The sequence below is a fragment of the Nuphar pumila genome, chromosome 8 (assembly GCF_984573655.1).
Source record: "Nuphar pumila chromosome 8, dmNupPumi1.hap1.1, whole genome shotgun sequence".
Classification (NCBI taxonomy): Eukaryota; Viridiplantae; Streptophyta; class Magnoliopsida; order Nymphaeales; family Nymphaeaceae; genus Nuphar; species Nuphar pumila.
Window position 1 is genome coordinate 10,122,327 of NC_143256.1, and position 20,309 is coordinate 10,142,635.

A 20,309-nucleotide genomic window follows, 5' to 3' on the forward strand; every position below is an offset into this window, starting at 1 on the left:
TGTCCTACTTCCATTATGTTCTTAGGTCCTACCCAGCAAACCATCAAAACACCACCAATCAATGGCAACAAGCCTTGTAATTATACTCCATTTCAACAAGTAAGCTAATGAATAATGAAAATCAAGAGCGCCACCAAAGAATATAAGCACATAAAATTACTGAAAAATGATATACACAAAGCTCAATCTCTGATCAGCAATCAAAGAGTTCTAGATGTTAGAATATGAAAGTAATGGAGGACAATCAGAAGAACCAGGGATCAATATAGACGAGAAGTTCTAATATCACCATGAACTAAATAAGATACCATATTTCAAAAATTGGTCCACACTTGTTTGAGAGAGAGAGAGCAATGCAGCACAGTCACATCAAGCATCGAGTTCGTTCGAAATACACATCCAGAAAAAGTAAAATAAAGCGGTAACAATCAAACCCCTCCATCGGAAAACACGGCCTTCGTTCCTATACAGATCACCACGGGAGAAGAGTAGAACACCAAGATCTGTTATCCGATCCCTCATTGCTGCTGGTTAGGAGGCGGAGGGGGTACACCCGGCCGAGGCGGCCCATACACTGGAACAGGCCCTCCAGGAGGAGGAGGCATCCCAGGACGAGGAGGAGGAGGTGCCATTCCCGGACGCATAGGAGGCGGAGGGCCCCTCATCCCTTGCATAGGGGGCGGACCCATTGGCCGCATGCCAAACGGCTGCGGAGGAGGCGGCATCCCCGGCCCACCTCCCTGCATTGGCGGAGGCATCCCGGGCCTAGTCGCGTACTGTGGCATCGGTGGTCGGGGGAAGGGGGGCGGCTGGCCAGGGAGGCCGGGCATCCGCATACCAGGAGGGGCGGCAGGTGGTGGGTAAGACATCGGCGGGGCAGAGACTTGCGCGATAGGAGGTCGTGAGATCTGGGGCTGCATCATGCCGGGGGTCGGGCCGCCGACGCCGCGGATGGGGCCAGCGAGGCCGGGCTGGGCCTGGATGAGGGGCCCGGTGGGGATGCCGCGGCCAGCGGCGCGGCCGATACCGGGGCCGGCACCGGCGACGACGCCCTTGGCGCGGGACTCCTCCGGCGGGGGAGGGCCCTCGACGGTCATGGAGATGACCTCCTCGCCACGGAGGAGGACGAGGCCGAGGGTGCGGCGGTCCTCGCGTTCCTCCTTCTTGCCCTTGACAGGGGGGAGGCGACGGAATTCCTCGCAGTCGCCCAGTACGAGATTCATGTGGCGGTCGAAGGCCATGAACTTCCCCACGAGCTGCCGGCCGTCCTGGATCGTCACCCTCATCCTGTAGTTTATGAATTGCAGCATCTTCGAGCCCTTCGACATCGACATTTTCGCTCCCTCTTCCTCTCTCTCTCTCTCTCTCTCTCTCTCTCTCTCTCTCTCTCTCTCTCTCGCTTATGGTGGTCAAACTGGTTCGCTAGGGTTTTAGGGGAAACAAAGCTAGGGTTTTTCGGGTTATTGGGTGTTGAGCGGGGGAAGCACTGGACTCTTGAGGGTCTTTTAGAACCCGCAATCTGTTGAAGGGTGTGAATTAGAATAAATGTTAAAGTTTTTTCAGGTGTACCGAAATTAGTTTTTTTTGTCGGACTATCGTCCGAAAGTATTTATAAAATGAAAATGATAACTTGACCTGGAAGTGCATTTTAAAAATAAGCTCTGACGGTTCCGTGGTTGCGGTTGTGATCTTTCTATGTATTGTTTCATGCTTATTTTTTGTTTTTTTTTTGTCTTTTCAAATTCGGTATCTTGCAAATCCAGCAAAAAAAATAAAAAAATCTTGGTTTATATTGTGATCTTGGTTTCCTTATTACCCTCGTAGGTATTGATTGTTTTCGACATGAGATTCACAATTTTTAGGAAAATCTAAGATGTGATTTTCCAAGAAAGGTTTCTAAGTTAATTTTGCCTAAAACTAAAACAAAAAAAGTAAACACCCAATCTACCTAGGGTTCTACATGTGAAAACAGAAAAAAATCATACAAGAAAAACACTAGTTTTATGAGAAAACATTTTGTCATGAGAAAATAGAAAACAGGTCATATAATCAATCCGAATGAAACCTTATTCAAAAGATCTACCCAAATCCAAACACAACAATTAACATCAGATGAGATGCATACATGGGTTTAGGAACCGGGGCTCCGAAACACAAATCTAAGAACTGATCCAATTAAAAGGGTTTTAACAAAAAAAAAAATTGCTAAGTTGCAGACCAATAACAGACTTTTCTACCAATTTTTACCTAAAAAATAACGGAATCTAGGAAAACGTAAAATAGAAAAAAGATTCTAAACTAAAAGATCCTTCCAATGGTATTTTACTCTATGAAAACCAATGAACGAGCACTGAGATACAAGCCTGAGAATCCTCCTAAAATAGGTGATGAACAAGTGATATTATGCATATTCTGTCTAATCTACTCTATTTTCTAAACACTTGAACTAAAATTTTGAGAAAACAAAAAAGTTTATTGAAGAAGGTCAAGATGTTATCTTTTCGATGCCATTAAGATCATCTTGATCTGATAAATGGTTGGAGAGAAACTCTCTTAAAAGGCAGATTGATCGACTATCGAATTCTGCAAAATATTTTTTTGGTTATGATTTTTAACTAAAAGATGAGAACCTTAGAAGGGTTTTGGGTTATGGGAAAAAATTATAAAGTTTCAACTCTATTTCTCATATTTTCAACTAATGTAAGAATGCAAATTTTTGTCATTAGATGGCAGAGATATTAGTCTTAGAACAAAAAACTTTATGCAAGAAACAATTACAAAAGGGATTTTGTTTTGTTTGAATGCATTTTGAGAGACTATGGATGTATAATCTAAAAATATGCTAAATATGATAATCGAAGAATCGATCTTTTGCTTTTCAACAAGTCCTAGAAGTTTAGAAAGTGACTCACGGTAAGGGAGACATGACCTTGTCAATCTGACAATGTTGGGAAAGATAAAACACAAAAAAATGAGATTTGGATCCTAGGTGGATCCAAAATCCAAAAATCTAAAAAAAAATTGAAGCTACTAACCTCACAGTGCCAAAACCCCAAAACTTGGATCTTCATGTCAAACAGTCCCACCATGATATCCATCCTATAGATCCCTCTCAGGTTTAAAAAAAATGATAAGATTTTCACAAAAAATACAGTTAAAAGAAAATAGATCCAAAACCTGAATCTAAGCTTAAGATGTGGGGGTTGTTCTTTAAGATCTGGTACCTTTCTTCCTTCATTGAGCAGAGATCAGCCGGACCAAGGACCTTCAATCTTTATTTTTTAGGGCGACAACGTTACAAAAGTGTGTACTTCGGGTGCAAACCTACAAAAAATATGAGTTTGATGGTCAAAACGACTAAAACTTGAAGAAGAACACAAAAACATCAAAAGTCTATAAACATTATGACTATCAAAACTTTAAGAAATATGTAAATAAATAAAATAAAATATTAGAATAACCAAATCTCACATCGAGCTTAGGTATCCCTTTCTATGTTTGACGAGCCTGAGAGCAAGAGCAGCAGTTCAACTTGGTTCGACCTCCAAATGGGTGTGAGATAGGGGATTTGGGTCCTAGATTAGGCTTGATGTGAGCAGATATTTGCGAATATCAGTAGACACTACAAGACGTTTGACTTTTACTGGTGCAATCATTGCGCTAGTAGATGCACCAGTAAAAGCCTCACTAGTAAAGGTTTTACTGGTGCAATTTATATTCGCCATTGAAAATTCTTTTCACTGGCTCAAAGCTTGAACCAATGAAGCTGTTTTTTACTGGCTCAAAGTGAGAGATAGTGAAACTAGTTTTATTGGCGTAACTTAAGCGCCAGTAGAAACTTTTCACTCGCATAAATTCAACGCCATTGAAAATGTTTAACTAGCATTGAATTTGTGCTAGTGACCATTTTTTACTAGCGCAAATACAATGCCAACCAACTATTTTTACTTGTGCAAAGACATCGCCAGTTCATATCGCTGACCCCAATTGTTTTGGGATGAAGGCGTAGTTGTTGTTGTTGTTGTTGTTGTTGTTGTTGTAAAGACATCGCCAGTGAAAATGTGTTTCATTGTGAAAATTCAGCACCAGTGAACTAGGTGAAACAAATTTTTTTCATATTTAACTTCTGTCACAATATATATACAAAGATTAATATCGCGCAAATTTTCATATTTTACAATTATATTGAATGGGAAAAAATTACATATCATTGAATGGGAAAAAATTTCCAATGTACAATTACATATAATGCCAAGCTTCGAACAATCTATCAACTCAAGAATAAAAAATGTATGTTGTTAAACAAAAACGAATGTCCATCATAAGGTCCTGGCACACTCCTATGCTAATAAAAGAGATTTGTAAACATTAATGACACATTACAAGAGGACCAAAAATGAATGGGCATGAACAGCTCACTGGTTGGGATGGCACCATGTCTTTATAAAACTCATGTAGTGTTCAATCAGCTATTCAGCTTCAAGTTCTACACTGAATTGATCTAATCTTACATCAAAATCACAAATCTTTGCATGATTGACTGAACCATCATCTTCTTTTGCATGTATCTGCCTACCACCAAACCTAAGACACAAAGTAAGCATTCCTATTCATAAGAAACTAAAAAACAAGCATAAGAAATATATTAATCAACATCAGTTAATCAACAATTTATCAGATGGAAGAAATAGGAATTGAAGAAGAAAAGATCAAGTACTTCTATGTTTAGCCTCAGATGCTACAACAAAATGAAAACTGAAAAGTAAAGCTTACCTATAATAAAGGAACCTCTTCAATAGGGAACTCAGCTCCAAGGTCTCTTGTACACACCATTGCTTATTCAAATGTAAAACATATAAAATAATATAATTATAAGTCAGTCGCTTGGTTTGACACATGAAGCATTATTAATCAGGAAAAGTGCACGCTTATAAAAACAACGGATCATGAAGAAACTGTTTCATATAGCTTATAGACCAATGGGAACATTTCACTATCTCGTGTAGTATATATATATATATCATTGTAACTAGATATTTTTGCTACTTTAGAAAGGAAAAGTGAAGAAACTAAGATTAAACTCTAGATTTTAATAGTCCTAGGCAAGATCATAGAATAGTCATATATTCAAATGATAATTTGGTTCATAACTTCATACCAAAGAAAAGCATGTTTTCCAATTTCTGCAGGCACCCATCTATTTAGGGTGTCAAAATTCATAGAATTCATCCTTCATATGAAAAGTAACAACCAAATGAGAACTATATTAAGATAAAAAAAACAAAATAAAGACCAAATCTAGAGAAAAAATTGTGATTGGTAGTGTCAAGCATGACAAACACATAAAGATAATAGCAATTAAAGACATAAAGATTGCATGATGGGTTCTAAAATAGAAAGGGTCAATTTTACACCCATTCAACATTGAGGTCTTTCTTCTTCACATGAGTCTTCAACCTCTGAATTAAAAAAGAATGTAACATGAATAAGAAACACTTAAGGGAAAAATGAAATACAATGTGCATCCAAATAAATAAGCATAAGACTGATCTTAAATTTGAACAACTACGTACATGATAAAGGAAAAGCCAGAAAACATCACAGGTTGATCATTAAGGACATTAACATCATAAAAAGGGAAACAATTTAGATGTTAATTGCAATAAGTAGTGAAGTTATACTTTGATTGTTACAACTTCTATTCCATCAACAATAATTATTGTAATAGGAGGTGATTCCTCATCAGAGTTCAGGAACCGGTCCTCAACTGCATCCTGCACATCATGCAAGTTTAGAAATAGAAACAAGTTTTCTAGGAGTGAACTCAACATCTCTAAATCTAAAAGAAATCTCACAAGATGAATATGAGTACCAAATTGGTTCTCTCATTGCTTAAGTAAATAGTATGAAAATGATGAAGAAGCCTGTTGCAATGGTTAACTTTTGGTGAACTGGTTTCACACTTTCACTAAGTATCACAGAGCATAGAGATACGGGCATGGAACTTAAGGATGAGAAATGCCAAGAGACATCATTGGTACAAAATTTCAACTCTTGGAGACTTATCTGAGCATTGGATAAGATTTGGGACAACCAGGATAGATGTCCAGAGAAAAGCTTAAAACTCTATGAGGCCTCTCATGAATATAATTAACCAGAAACATGAAAGAGAGAGTATCTCAACATCCTCCCAATGAAGTTGCCACAAATATCACTCTAGAAAGTATTTTTCTGCACATGCCAACAAATTTAAGGAATTTTATTTGGATGGTATATTCTAGGATTAGTATATTGATACTGCCATACTGGCAAAAAACAAAAAATACAAGAAAGTTAGAGACAATGGCTACTTATCTCTAGTTGCTTTTGTTCTGAATCCAACTGTACTTCAAGTTCATGCTTTAGTTGCTTAATCTTATCCTCAGAAGTTCTCTATTCTGCTATGATGCAATCCAAATTTTCTTTCAGCTCAGTCGCCTTTTCATTTGCATTTTACATTGCAACCTCCACTATATCTTCAGCAAGTCAAATCTAAATACCTTAAAGCACTCAATAACTATATAAGCACCCAATATAATCTTACCTTAATAGAAATACACAAACAACAATTTCTAATAACATAAAAACAAGAAAATGATTACCGATAGTGCTAATAACAAATAGAGAAAATAACAATCAGATCAATGTCATATTTTTACAAATCTTTTCAAACTTAGTAGATAACCATGCAATGCAGGTCAAGACTTAGTTGTCTAACACTCGGTTCTATTTGAACCAAAGTCCAAGTCTTAGACAAATGGCCCAAAAGCACCAAGTTTTCAAAAAAACACAAACTCATAAGAATCAAAAGTTCACTAACAATATTCATACACACAAAGCTTATAAAAAATCTGTTCATGTTTGGCTACACAAAACAAGATTAAAAAAAACAAGTTTTATATGTCCAAAATGCATTCACTCCATAACCTAATTATTGAAACTAGACATTAATGAATCATTCAAAGTAGAATGAATAAATTAACCTTGATATAGAAACTATATTAAAATATAATTGAAAATGACCTAAGATTGGTGTGAAGCAGTTGCTTGGCTTGTCCTTAAGTATTGCATCAATTCTTGAGCTTGAGATTCCTACTCTCCCCCTATTGGATTCCAACTCATGCACTCTTTCTTTCAGCTCATGGATATTTTCTTTGTATTCTACATTCTATTGCACTAATTATGTTCGAGTAGGGGTTGGAGCTAAGAACTCAGCTGCTTTAACACCCATGTCATAATTATGAACTCACCCAAACCTATCCTCTCCAATAACATGATAAAGGATATTGTTGTGAGATGAAAAATCTATAACTCCCTTAGGCAATTTAGATCTCATGACATTCATTTTATCCTACAAGAATGTATCTTTATGACATACAAGATACGCTAATTTTCCTTTAGTGCTTCGTCTTAATAGGTCTATATATGCAGAAAAATCATTTATAATCCACAATGAAGCTCATGCAATTGAAAATACTCTTTTGTTGATGCATTGTAGATTTTCACACTATTATTCCATAATGTCTTTTGTTTTTCATTAAGCGGTTGAAGATAAAGATCTACTTTAAGTACCCCAAGAGAAATTGGTCCATATATAAGCATTGTAAGCATGTTATATGGTTGCTTCATGCATATCAACGGTGGCATATTATATGCAACTATAACAGCTTGTCATATGCTACATGATGTACTCAAAGTTCAAAAATGATTAAAACCATCACTGGTTGACCTGAGTCTCACATTGCGACTATCTGTAATAAAAGATGGATGCAATGTATCAAAATATTTCCAAGCTAATGAATTTATAGGATGCATTAGAACACCACCTTTGGTGAGACCTTCATGGTGCCATCTCATTTGAGCAGCAATGTTGGATGATATAAACAACCTCTTCAATCTTGGTACAAGGTTTTGCATGAAATTTTTTTAGTTTCTTACAAGATAAAGATGACATACTATTTGATTGACCTTCAACTTCTTTCCATCTTGATGCCTTACAAACATCACATACCTCTTTTCTAGCAGATTCTTTTCAATATAGCATGCAATTGTGAGGACATGCATTTATTTTTCATAACTAAGACCAAAATTTTCAACTGCTATCTTCATGTCATGATATGGCTATGGCAATTGTACTCCTTCAGGGAATGTCTCTTTCAATAAGTTGAGCAGCATATCAAACGATTTATCACTTTAGACATTAAGACATTTTATATAAAATAGGCAAATAATAAATGACAAGTTTGTAAATCTAACACATCCGAGATATAGTTCTTTTGCAGCATCACACTGCAATTTGAAATGCATTAGCTTCTGAGCTTTGACTTTCAATAGGCTCATCTATTCCATCACCATGAGAATTGTGTATTTCAAATAGATCATATATCAATTCATCCATAACATTTATGTCATCATCACATACATCAACATGCTCTCTTGCAAGTGGGATCACTGAGCAAAACTGATAAAGCTAATAATTCCATTTAAATAGTCAGCACCACTTTTATTAAATGCAAAACATAATCCAAATTTTCTGCGTATCAACATCTATTATATTTTTTTATTGTAAAATAATAAAATTTATTTGTTGGCATAAATATCTATCATTTTGAATCCAACTGCTATCATCAATGGTGACTTAGTTGCTCTCTTTTTTTTATCACTTGCTTGAAAATTATACAGTGATCAATCAATATAAAAGTTAAACACTAGCTTTATATATATATATATATATATATAATATATACAAACGAACGGACAAGTGTTTGTCTCTTCCTGGCCTTTTTCTTCTTCGTCTTCTTTCCGATTCCCTTTTCCACCTTCGCAATGTGGAGCTGCTGAACTCGAACCTTCTGAAACGCTATCTCGCCCTTCCCCTTACGATCGCGCGATGGTCTGCTCGATCTCGAGTTGCAAATCTGGCCTGAATTGGCTAGACAGGCTCCGGACCTCCAAGGGTTTTCCGGTCGGAAATGAGTTCGGTTTGGAAGCGTTTCTCGACACCAATACACCGTCTCCCGGCCAGGTCGAACCTTCCGCCGACGGTCGGTCCGGCGCTTCAGCTCGTCCCGGCAGCGCCGGAGGGAGCCCGAAGGTTCGCGTGAACATTAAGAAGGCGACGGCGTCGATTGGCCGAGAGAAGGAGGACTGGTTCGCGATCATGAGCGGCATGGTGGCAGAGCTCTTCAATATGGGGGATCCGCGGAGATCGAGAGCTATGGAGGAGAGGAGGAGGTTCAGGAAGCAGATAAACCCTAGAATGTGCACGATCTCAAGCTCAGCGAATCTGGAGAACGACAATGCCGCGAATATCTCTGGCTCGGCCGCAGCGTCTCCTCAGAACAGCGTTTCGGGAACGAAGCAGAAGGTACCAGTGGAATTGGATAGTGTTCATCTCCGGTTGAGAAGGAAATGTGTGAAGAACGATCTGAAGGTGGACGAGAAAGGGGAAGAGAGTGCGAATATTCCTGTTGCAGTTTTGGATTCGTATTCGTGCACAGAAGTAACAGTGATCGATTCGAGCTGTCCTGGATGGAAATCGCAGAAGATGATCCTCAGAAAAGGAAATGATTGGAGAATTCGGGACAGGAGCCAAAGTTCTAATTGGAATGTAGCTGCATCAGATAGTATTTTCAGAAAGAAGAGGACATTGAGCTTCAGGAAAGATCATGAGGAGCCTCCCTTCTCTTCCCAGATTGATGGCGAAGAGGACGGCGCCAGAGAAGCTAGACAGGATTTCAAGCTTCTAAGTGGCAAAGGATCATGACATTTCTATTGTGTCATACAAGTAAGGAAATTCATTGCAATGAATTTTGGATTTACGGTGATTAATTCAAGGATTAGACATGGATGTTTACCCCTTTTAGTCGATACAAGTATATTATAATTATCAAAACTAAACGATAGGCATGCTTGTATATCTGAACAGAGGTTTATTCACAGCTTTTGAGCTTGGGCAATTGAAATCAAGTTGAGATCTCTGTTCAGATCATTTTGCTACTTTTCTGACATGTTTATAATCTGCCATATCGCCTGATCAAAAATTTTATGGGTGGTTAAAATTGATTGTCGTGCAAACTGAAATTCCATTGTATGTACCTATTTGGAATATGCATGATTTGAAGTATGCTATCTTTTTTATTAGGTCCAAAAGCTGTACAGTGTTTGGTTGTTAAGAAAGAGCTTGCTCAAGCACCGGTATGTGATAATTATCATGTCAATGATGCATTTTCGGGTTGATTGTTGATGTATGCACTATGTTGTTAAGATTCTGTTGTTTTCTCCCTAAAAGCCGTGTATCAGTGCTATTATTGTTAATCAATTTTTTCTTCGTGCTTTGGTATGTATTCCAAAAGTCTGCATCGTAACAGAATGAGAGTTCTATCAATTTTTTTTTTGTTGCACTGCAGTTTTAACAATGTGGAAAATGTTAGTGAGCGACTATGAAAATTTGGAGGCTAATGGCATTAGTAGATCTGTTGCAGAAATTTCATTGTTGGAATAAGCATATGGACTACTGATATCATTGGGCAAATTCATAAATTTTAAAGAAAAAACATAAGATTATGTATTCTGAATTTGATGGCATGAGATTGGGGACCCTTGTTTCTCTGCCTATGCACTTGATAATTGATGACTACTTCGCCCTAGCATCCTGACTTAAAAATAATAAAATTCCAGATACCTGGAGATGTTTGTGCTCCATAAGTGAGGTTGCTGGTTCTTTCTTTTTACATGAACTTGAATCTTGAGTTTTTGACCTTGGTTATTAGAAATGTAGCCATAGGGCTGTTGTTGCTTTTGTATAGTGTAGTTTTTGGTCAGTTTGTATGATGTGCATGTACTGCTGGTGGTTTTTTTTTAAGCACTAAAATATAGTTAATTTAACATTCCACTCAAAAAACATGGTGATCAACCTCTTCTTCTGTCAAAACGTTTACTGAGTGCTCCTAACATTTGTCAAGGTGCATGGTTGGTTATAAGCCATTCCATAATCGTCCTATTTATTTAGTTTCTATCCTAATTTCTCCACATTTTCATCTGTAATGTATGTGTTTTCTGAAGATATCATGATTGACATACCAGAGAAGTTGTCATATATATGTCAAAAGGATAATGAGAGAGTGGGGGGATCCCATTCAGGTTCTGCTGCTTGTGGCAGAGTTGCATCTGCTTGGTGATTCTAGAGTTGATGTGAAGTTTAATCCAAGTGATCCGTCCAGTCTGACATGGCCCATGCAGCTAGGTTTATTGACTAAACCAGAAGAAAAATCATAACTTTGAATGGAACCATTATGCCATTTTAAATACATCTTTACATGGAACTGTTGCTTTTGATATTTGATTGTTTAACCATGTGCTTCATACCCACTGCCTTGTGAAAATCATTGTATTTCTGGACCATGTTCACCCATGTAGCATGAAGGTAAACCATGAAGTAGTGGTGAGATGCAATACATGTAAGAGGATACTAGGCTCCCCACCAGGTTGGGGATTCACATTGGCAACACTATTATTCAATGCCATCTCCATCATTAAGGGTCGAACAAAAGATATTAGGCTATACATTGGGTTGGTAATTTCAATATGCATTCACATTACAAAACACTTATCCGATGATTTTTCCTTCATCATTGATCAAGTAAAAGATGCTCTAATTTCTCCATGTCTGCCCTGAATGGAAATTGTTCTCATAACATCAAAGGGAACTTGTTATCTAGTTTAGAAGGAATGGTTTTCTTACAATTCCAAGTTGTTTCTATACTTTCTGTTTGAATCTACCCAACTTTCTAGGATAGAACGACTCACTATAGATTTAGCTTAAGGTGCCAAAAGATCTTGACAAACTGTAATTGAGAGAACCCTGTCACATTCTGCCTTTCTAATCGAATTTACTGTTGCCCGTTTAGGTAAATAACTTTCATATTCACCTTTTTATCCTCTTATATGGTGGTTTATTGAATTTTTTAACATTATCACCTACACAAGATATACATTCATATTTTTTTGGATGTTTTTGGATATTCTTCTTCATGTTTTGCCAAGTATTTTTTTTTCATTATATAAATACTAAATTCAAGATCATTCTCATGGAAAGAACCTCTAAATATGCAGCCTGCACTGATGTGTTCTAAGCTGGTGCTTATAATTGAAAAAGAGCTTCAAGTGATGGGGAAGTTTGTGTCCACTATCCATCTTGAAGTGGTCAATATCCTTGGTTGTTCGAAGGAAGGTCTGGTGCAAATCCTATTTGATTTAGAAGAATTTTGAAAAACAATACTTCTTTAGTTTAATTTTTACAGAGATATTTATGCACTTTGAAATTGCAGATTATATATAAGAGGTCGTCTTTTAATTTTATCTTAATCTTAAGAGTTGGGCATTTCCAACCTATTAGTCACAGTAAGATGGTTCTCTCTGTTTCTCCGTATTTATTTTATCTCAATTAAGATAGTGCGACTCTAACTAGTCCCACATTCTTATTTTAGTTGTCCCTTCCATGCAATTTGGTCGCTTATGTTTTCATTTTATCTCCTATAAATTAAACTAACTTGTATGAAGAGAAAACGATATTAAAGTTTACTTACCTCGATATACTATTAGGAAAGTAAAGTTTTTATTTCTCAACGTTCAAATGGGCCTAATTACTTTCATTCTTTGATTTAAACCCCTCTTCTAGGAACAGTTGTCTGAAGATAAAGATGGGACAGTGTTTCAAACGGATGCCTGAACTGGATCCAATCCATATTACTGCTTCACATAGTATGTGCTCAAATCAGGCTTGGATTCTGAACAAATACAATTAGACATTTAGACCTGGTTGGGCTTGGAACCAAATAATCGAATATGGTCAGAACCAGGTTGGAACTGGATCTAACCCAACCCGTTTTACCTTGTTCCACCTGAACACAAATAGATTTTACCCATTTTTAGCAGATCTGGTGCCCCAAGTAGTTCTGGATTCTGAACTCCAATGTCAGATCCCAAGTGGTCTTGGATCTGGATCCACACCCACTATTTTTCTTTTGAAGGAACGTCCACTATTCAAAAGTCAAATCCAGTGTAGCTCAAGCATGACGTTACCCATATCCAGCCTTCTATCATCACACACACACAGGTCTCAGACACAATACAACGTAGGCAAAGGCAATAGCTCCTGAAAATTTTATTAAATTATCACTTGATAGACCTCAAAGCTAGGAGATAAATCACCTTGTATTGCATGGAGAGGTGAGAATATCTCTCTGAAAGTTGCAGACTTAACGGACTCATAAAAGTATAGGATGGAATGTTTCATTCTCAATTTCACGTCAGGAGAAGTCTCTACCATGGCTTTGTAGGTAGAGTTAACTGGGCCAACATTTGTAAGTGTTTTTAGTGGTAGTTTTCTTGAGATTGGAAATGGAGATTGAGGTCAAGAGAGCTGCTTAATTCCCAAGATGTTGCAACACCCGCTACTCTGTTGATGGTAGAATTGCTATAGCCTATAGAACAGAGGAACTGAACATTGTCTGCAATGCCCATATCATATATTAGTCCTGGATCTGCTGCTCTGTTGGGGTCAAGATGGCCACCTCCATAATCAAAAGGGTCTTCAGGTTTGCGAGGCTTTGATCACTTCACCATATCGATAGGTCGTAGTGGCTAGAAAAGTAATGGATGCAATATTAGCACAACAGTGATAGACGCACTTAGAGTGAAACCAGCCAAGGCTGAGATCAAACCTGTAGTGACTATGGCAGATTTAAGGGCTGCATGACTCCAATTAGGATGCAGAGACTTGAGCATTGTTGCTATTCCAGATAAATGAGGGCATGCCATTGAGGTTCAAGATTCAAACTGGTAAGGAACGTTGCCTGCCCATGCTGCTAAGAAATCAAATATTTGAGCAGCAATGTCAGGTTGTTGCATAAGAATTTTATGGTTTAGCTTGGTGAGGGTGCCTTTTTTATGCATTACATCTGGCACCTATATTTTTGTCACGGAGCAAGTTCCCTCTCTACACAGAGGGTAAGCTTATTGTATGTTTTAGATGCATACAAGTCATCAAGTATTTTAAGTTGTATGTTTGAAGTACTTTTAAATGTATAGTAGGATGTATGTTTTTTTCTTTTTTGGTGTCATATTACAATACTCAAAATAAGAAATTTATACAATACCAGAAATGTAAAATAGTCTACCGAAAATACATGACAAACAATATTCAAACTTCTAAAAAAACTCACCACTCACATGCAAGAGAAACAAAGTGACAAACGAATGATGTTTTCAAGTATAACCAAATCAAGGATAGAGGCATATCAATGATTAAGGAAAACACAATGACAAAAGGACACTCATATGCAAATGTGAGAAACAAACAAAAACAATGGATTACAATGGATAATATACATGTAAAGATAACTTAAAATTATGCAAGTACCCATGCCAATGTTTTGTCATATTTTTATCTCTCTCTCTCTCTCATCCTATAACGATTGTGGACAAAACACTAAATGGTATAACAATTCTTTAACAAAAAGTTGACCAATAAGAAAAACAAATTTTTTATCCATTCTTTAACCAATATGTGAAAAAAGATCTTACTGAAAGTTTAAAAACAAAATGATTCACTAGTGAAAAATGACCTTATTGAAAAAAAAAATGATTGGCTGAAATAGTCATCGATGAAGTACCACTGATTTGTGTTTCATTGAAAATATTTGCCAAAAATAGTCACCAAAGATTTTGCCGGCTGAAAGAGTTTTGGGGTGTTGAAAATTATAAAAACCTTAGGTTATACGAAAATAACCCTGGATTGCACATAAAAGGTTTTAAGAATTTAAACATCACTTTTAATGCTTGCGGAATTCTCATGCTGAAAAGAAATTTTGCACCACCTCATATGAAACTTCGCTATTTTTTGCAAACATTTCAGGAATTTCTCAACCACGAATGTGAAACTCTTGATGAAATTCATACTCTAAACGCCTATATATATAGGTAAATTCATACACTAAAATAAAATCTCGCACTTAAAGTCGACAACATGTGAAAGTCAATTTTGCAAACTTTTCATGAATTTTGCATTGAAAGTAAACTTTTGCAACCACGTGAAACTCTTGACAAAATTTATACTCTAATCGCCTATATATATGTATGTATGTGTGTAAATTTGTACGTTAAAACAAAATTTTGCATCACTATAAGTTGATCACATGCGAAAGTCCATAAATTTTGCAAACTTTTTATGAATTCCGTATAGAAAGGAAGACTAGCAATCATCAACGCTAAATTCTTGACAAAATTTGCAAGGAATTTCTATAAGCAGTGTTATGATATTCATACTATTTGTGCAAAATTCATGATTTTGATGAAATATCGTGTGAATTTTGTTTTTAGTGAGATTTGAAGAGCGTTGCGATGTAATGCACAAAAATTGAGAGATCCGATGCTAAGGGTAAAAAGGATCTAAAAAGGTAAGAACCTAGGAAATTGGACATTGGGCAAATTTCAAAATTTGTGAAGCATTTGGGAGAACAAATCAAATTTGTCACAAAGTATGACGTAAAATATATATTTTGAGTGTAATATATAGAAAATATATATTTCATATATAAATAATATGAATTTTCTTTAAAGGAGTCCGCTTATGTTCGGCCAGCCTCATTCAGGGATGAGCCGAACTTGAGCTCAGCTCAGCTAAACATGAACACTAGCCGAATCACAAGCTCAGTCTATTGGCAAACAAGCCAAGCCCCAACATGGCATGTTAGGTTTGTTTGGCTGGTTTATCAGCCCTATATGCTGCTTACAGGTGCTAATGGCACGTAAGCTTCCCTCTCTCTCCCTTGTTTTCAGTTGGTCATTGCTGGCAACTCCATGTGATCATCGACAAAGAGAGAGGGAGTACAGATCCAATCATTTGACATAGGATGAATTTTTATCCTACATTCAATCCTAGGCATCCAGCGAACAGCTAGGATTGGTCCACATTCTGACTGATCCTAGCCGTCAGGATGCATCTGCTGGACTGCCAGGATCAACACAGGATCCTTTGTATCCTATGTCAAAGGATGGGATCCTTTTGGATCATCTGATCTCATCCGTCCGTGTGACAGCAGAGCAGTATTGATTCTGTAAGCTTTGCTGCAAAACCTGAAAAACTGTGCTTGTAACTGTATATGATTGAACCAAGAGCTGCTTCTCTACTGCAACTCAAAGCACACGAGATTTCAATAGCAAATTTCTTTCTCCTCTTCCATTCCCTATAGAAATGTACATCAAGTGCTTACCTTCCAAGCAGGTTGTCTTGCATCTCATGGATCTTCATGTTGCCTCTCTCCCACATAAACAATGTATACATGTTGCACATCAACAAAGTTCAAAATGGTACCATGCCAATTGATCATTCTGGATTAAAGCGTAGACTATCTAGCATGTAAACTTTTTTTTTAAGATGAGGAACCCTCACTGAGAACCCGGTCACTTAATGTGCCGGCCGCTTCCCTACTGGTAAACCCTGGGTGGACCGTGGCGTCACCGACACCCAAGCCATTACGAAGTCCACCAATCAAAGCCGTACACTATTTTTTTTTTTGAAAAGTGGGTTAGGCAGACCCCTACCAGTTATACAACGATACCATTGGGATTTGAACTTGCAACGTCCAACACAGATGACAGTGCACTAGCTGCTCCTACCAGACCAGCGTAGCTGCCGTTGGTAGCAACCATACACTATTGAACTAGATGCATAGGCGGAGCTAGGGGGTGGGCAGGACTGGGCTGTAGCCCAGTCCTGCCTCCCAAAACAGTTAATTTTTTTTTTTGTAAAAGCCCAGTCCTAGCCCAGCCCTGACTGCAGCAAATAGTTTGATTTGTCCATATGAAATAGATTTTTATTAATAATTGTAGCCATTTTTTATTTTATCTCAATTTTTTTTCGGGGGCATTGCCCCCAACCCCCCAACTATCAAACCAGTTTTTTTTTTCTACACCCCTGTTTGCCCCCCCCCTCCCTCACATGAATCCTAGCTACGCCACTGACTAGATGAATGTACTCACTTTGCTGCTTTCGTAATTGAACATATTGAGCTGAAGCTAGAGGAATACTGTGGGAAGAAGCGACATTTTGGCTCTGATGTAGCGACGTGAAGGAGAAGCCATTTCCCCAGCAAGAAAAGCGCTTTTGTGAAGCAAGAGCATAGTGACAAAAGTTAAAAACGGCAAAATTCTCGGGAGATTTTGAAATTTTTCATAAATCTCGCATTTTTTTCGGCAAAATCTTGAGAATAAAAAATATAAAAAAAATTTTATAAGAAAATATAAATAAAACACATTTAAAAAAAAATCTCTGGTGTTTTCATGATAAATATCTTTTAAAAATATAAATATCACGATATGTCATGGTTTAAAAATATCGAGAGAAATTGCCTTTTAAACTTTCAGGCAATTTCTCGCGATATATTGGCTAGATTTTTTATAAATCTCGCGATATTTATCACAGAGAGTCACGAGTATGAGCTATCTTCTCTATGTATAGATAGAACCATCTAGATTCTTAGACCGCGCCCCTAGTTGTTGATTCACGAACCATCTTGTTATTTCAACCCTTAAGTTTGTGTTTTTTGACTTGACCATTGGACCATGCAGCTATACCCACAAAGTTGGAAATCTGAATTTGTAGAAAATAATAAAATATTGCTACTTAATCGGACCACTTTCGGAATTCTAGGTAAGGGAAGTAAGTACTAATCATCAAATATTAAATACATTATTTGAAAGGTCTCTCACATTAAAAAAGATGGCTGAGAAAAACGTCGTTAAAAGAACGTGTCGCAAAAAGATATGCAAACAATATGTATGGGTTTAATTTGGTTTTAAGTTTATAAAATGGGGTCAAGGAAACAGACATATATAAGATTTTCTTATGAAAAACAAGTTAGGATACAACATCAGTGAGATTCAAATTCAAGAATCATTATGATTCGAACCCAACGTCCGATCCAATTAGATCTGTAATTGAGTTATTTTGAAAAGTATTTTAAGTTTTCCTGTTATAAATGCTTCTCTCAAAACAAATTTTTTTTTTTGAAAAAGACAGTTTCAATTGTTTTTTTCAATTTCAAAGTTTTATAGCAAAGAACGTGTTTTAAAGAGAGTTTTGCTAACTATGGTAGGAACGATCACAAATTCAGCTTCTATTACAATATACGGAGGATTAGATATGTGGTCATCCAAACTCTTATCATTTGCAGTTAGGATCACATTGGTAAAACACATACTGGCCACGATGGCACATCTTATGATAGTTTTTGTGATGCCACAAAATACGGTAAAAAGATTGCAAAAAGCTTTCTAAATATGGGCTGGTAGAAAGGAGGGAACCTCACGCAGTTTGGTGAATTGGCAAAACGGTCTCATTGCCCACAAAAATTGGTGGGCTGAGCATCAAATGATATTGAACATGTTTCCCAACTGTTCTCGAGAAACAAGTGAGATGTTTTTTTGAAAAATTGTGCTCAATTTCATGTGTGGCAATTCCACCAAGATCTCTACCTTAGTTGGAGGAAGAATTATCACGAATCAGATTTTTTGAGGAAAGTATCGAGAGAGAATTTGATTTGGTTAGAGAATATGTGGTTGGTAAACAATGATCAACTTTTTAGTAAGGTACGAAATGTATAATCAAATATTCAATAGGATTCCACAAGATCTATTTTCGTTCAAGTAACGGGTTCTAGCTAAGTGAAAGGATTTTCTGGTCAATTTAGAGAGAATTTTGATTCCATTAATAATGAGGATTCAGAATATCACACATTGATCAATCAAACAGAGATTGAGCAACTAAAAGAAAGAATGATCTATATTATGCAAGGAGGCATTGCTTTCATGAGCATCAAACATAATAATAAATTCATATTAATATATAATTAATTATATAAAAAAACTAAATAAATAAAAAAGACAAAGTAAATGAAATAGGGTACTGGATGTAGCTTTTCTCCCGGGGAAGATGCCTAATATTTACAACTCTTTGGTAGTTAAGGGTCCAGATATCATAAGTCAGAAAATTAATGTGACCAGTAAAAAGTCGTCTCAATCCTTGGAAATATTGTAATACATCTAAGAAATTATTCCATCTGACGTATTCACTCTTTGATTTGAGAATAACGACATGATGATCAAACGAAAGGGTTCCTACTAAAAGAACTTTTTGGTTCTGTTTTGTTCTTTGTTGAATCATCATGGTTCTAATAGGAATCTGGGGTTTCAATTGATTTATAGGATCTTAACAAGATCGAACTAATCAATTGACACAAATAGTTCATGGGTGAAAATCGAGTTACTAAATGAGATACATTCTTTTTATACATAATAGGTTTTCCTGAAATTCACCAAGGTGGATTTTGGTGATGGTGGTTCTACGAGTTTTTTGTGGGATGCTTGGGTGAAGAACCACGTCTTGAGGGTCCGCTTCCTGGACCTATTTCTTGTGGTGGCTAGAACAAATCAGTCAGTTGCCATAATGTGGTCAGATCAAGAGGGTTGGGGCTTTAATTTTCGATGGCCTCCATCACCAGCGGCACTTTGTGAGCATCAATCTTTCCTTTCTCTCACCTCCCAATTAGCTATTCAGGATCGTGAAGATGAGATCATATGGAAGTTATTCTAAGACGAGAGGTTTTCGGTGAAGTCTTGTTATAGAGCACCATGCTACCTTTATAAAGAGACTCTTTGGGGAGAGGGTCTTCCAACATAAAGATCTACATTGCCATGGTTAAATTTTCAGGACAAAGTTAAAATAGGTTTATTTTTTAAACCAAAGGGTTTTCATCTTGCAAGTAAATGTAGGATGTGTGGTTCAAGCAAAGTGACAACAAACCATCTATTCAACGTTTACAAATTTATAAGGGACACAACAAGGCAATCAGCATGCGGGAGTCTGATAGTCTGATTGCAATCAACCATAAGGATTTACATTTGGCACACGGTTTTCATCGAAAAGGCATCAAATGGATCTTTGTGGGCTGCTGCTGGTTTTTTATAGTGTGGAAGACAATTTGGTTAGAAATGAACGAAAGGACCTTTAATAGACATTTCAAACAAATGGGGGTCATCCTTGACATGATACAATGTGAACTAAGGCAAAGATGCAAGCTCAAATGGGTTGAATCCCATTTGAACTGGATCGATCTCCCATGGTTTGGACCAGAGTTACCGAAAGCGCCTAGCCTAATGGGGAAGTGTGCTTCCCCAAAGCGCATTTTGGAAGCATAAAACATCGTACT

At 37.0% G+C, this 20,309-nt stretch overlaps 1 protein-coding gene and 1 pseudogene across 3 annotated transcripts; one reads left to right on the forward strand and one right to left on the reverse strand.

Annotated features, from left to right (window-relative positions):
* Positions 1-288: 288 nt before the first annotated feature.
* On the reverse strand, positions 289-1,463 carry LOC149829586 (uncharacterized; annotated as a pseudogene). Its single transcript, XR_016433725.1, has one exon. The product of XR_016433725.1 is annotated as an uncharacterized LOC149829586 (transcript).
* Positions 1,464-9,185: 7,722 nt separating this feature from the next.
* LOC149829587 (uncharacterized) lies at positions 9,186-12,243 on the forward strand. 2 transcript variants are annotated; one of them, XM_090015590.1, is made up of 2 exons: positions 9,186-9,826; positions 12,154-12,243. In XM_090015590.1, the coding sequence occupies exon 1, from the start codon at positions 9,200-9,202 to the stop codon at positions 9,803-9,805; it is 606 nt and encodes a 201-aa protein (XP_089871716.1). In that variant the 5' UTR covers positions 9,186-9,199; the 3' UTR covers positions 9,806-9,826; positions 12,154-12,243. The 2 variants fall into 2 exon arrangements, with proteins under 2 accessions (XP_089871716.1, XP_089871715.1); XM_090015589.1 differs by lacking the exon at positions 12,154-12,243 and adding an exon at positions 10,184-10,284.
* Positions 12,244-20,309: the final 8,066 nt, after the last annotated feature.

Coding starts and splice junctions, on each gene's coding strand:
- LOC149829587 (XM_090015590.1), top strand. CDS start 9,200: ATGAGCGGCATGGTGGCAGAGCTCTTCAATATGGGGGATCCGCGGAGA.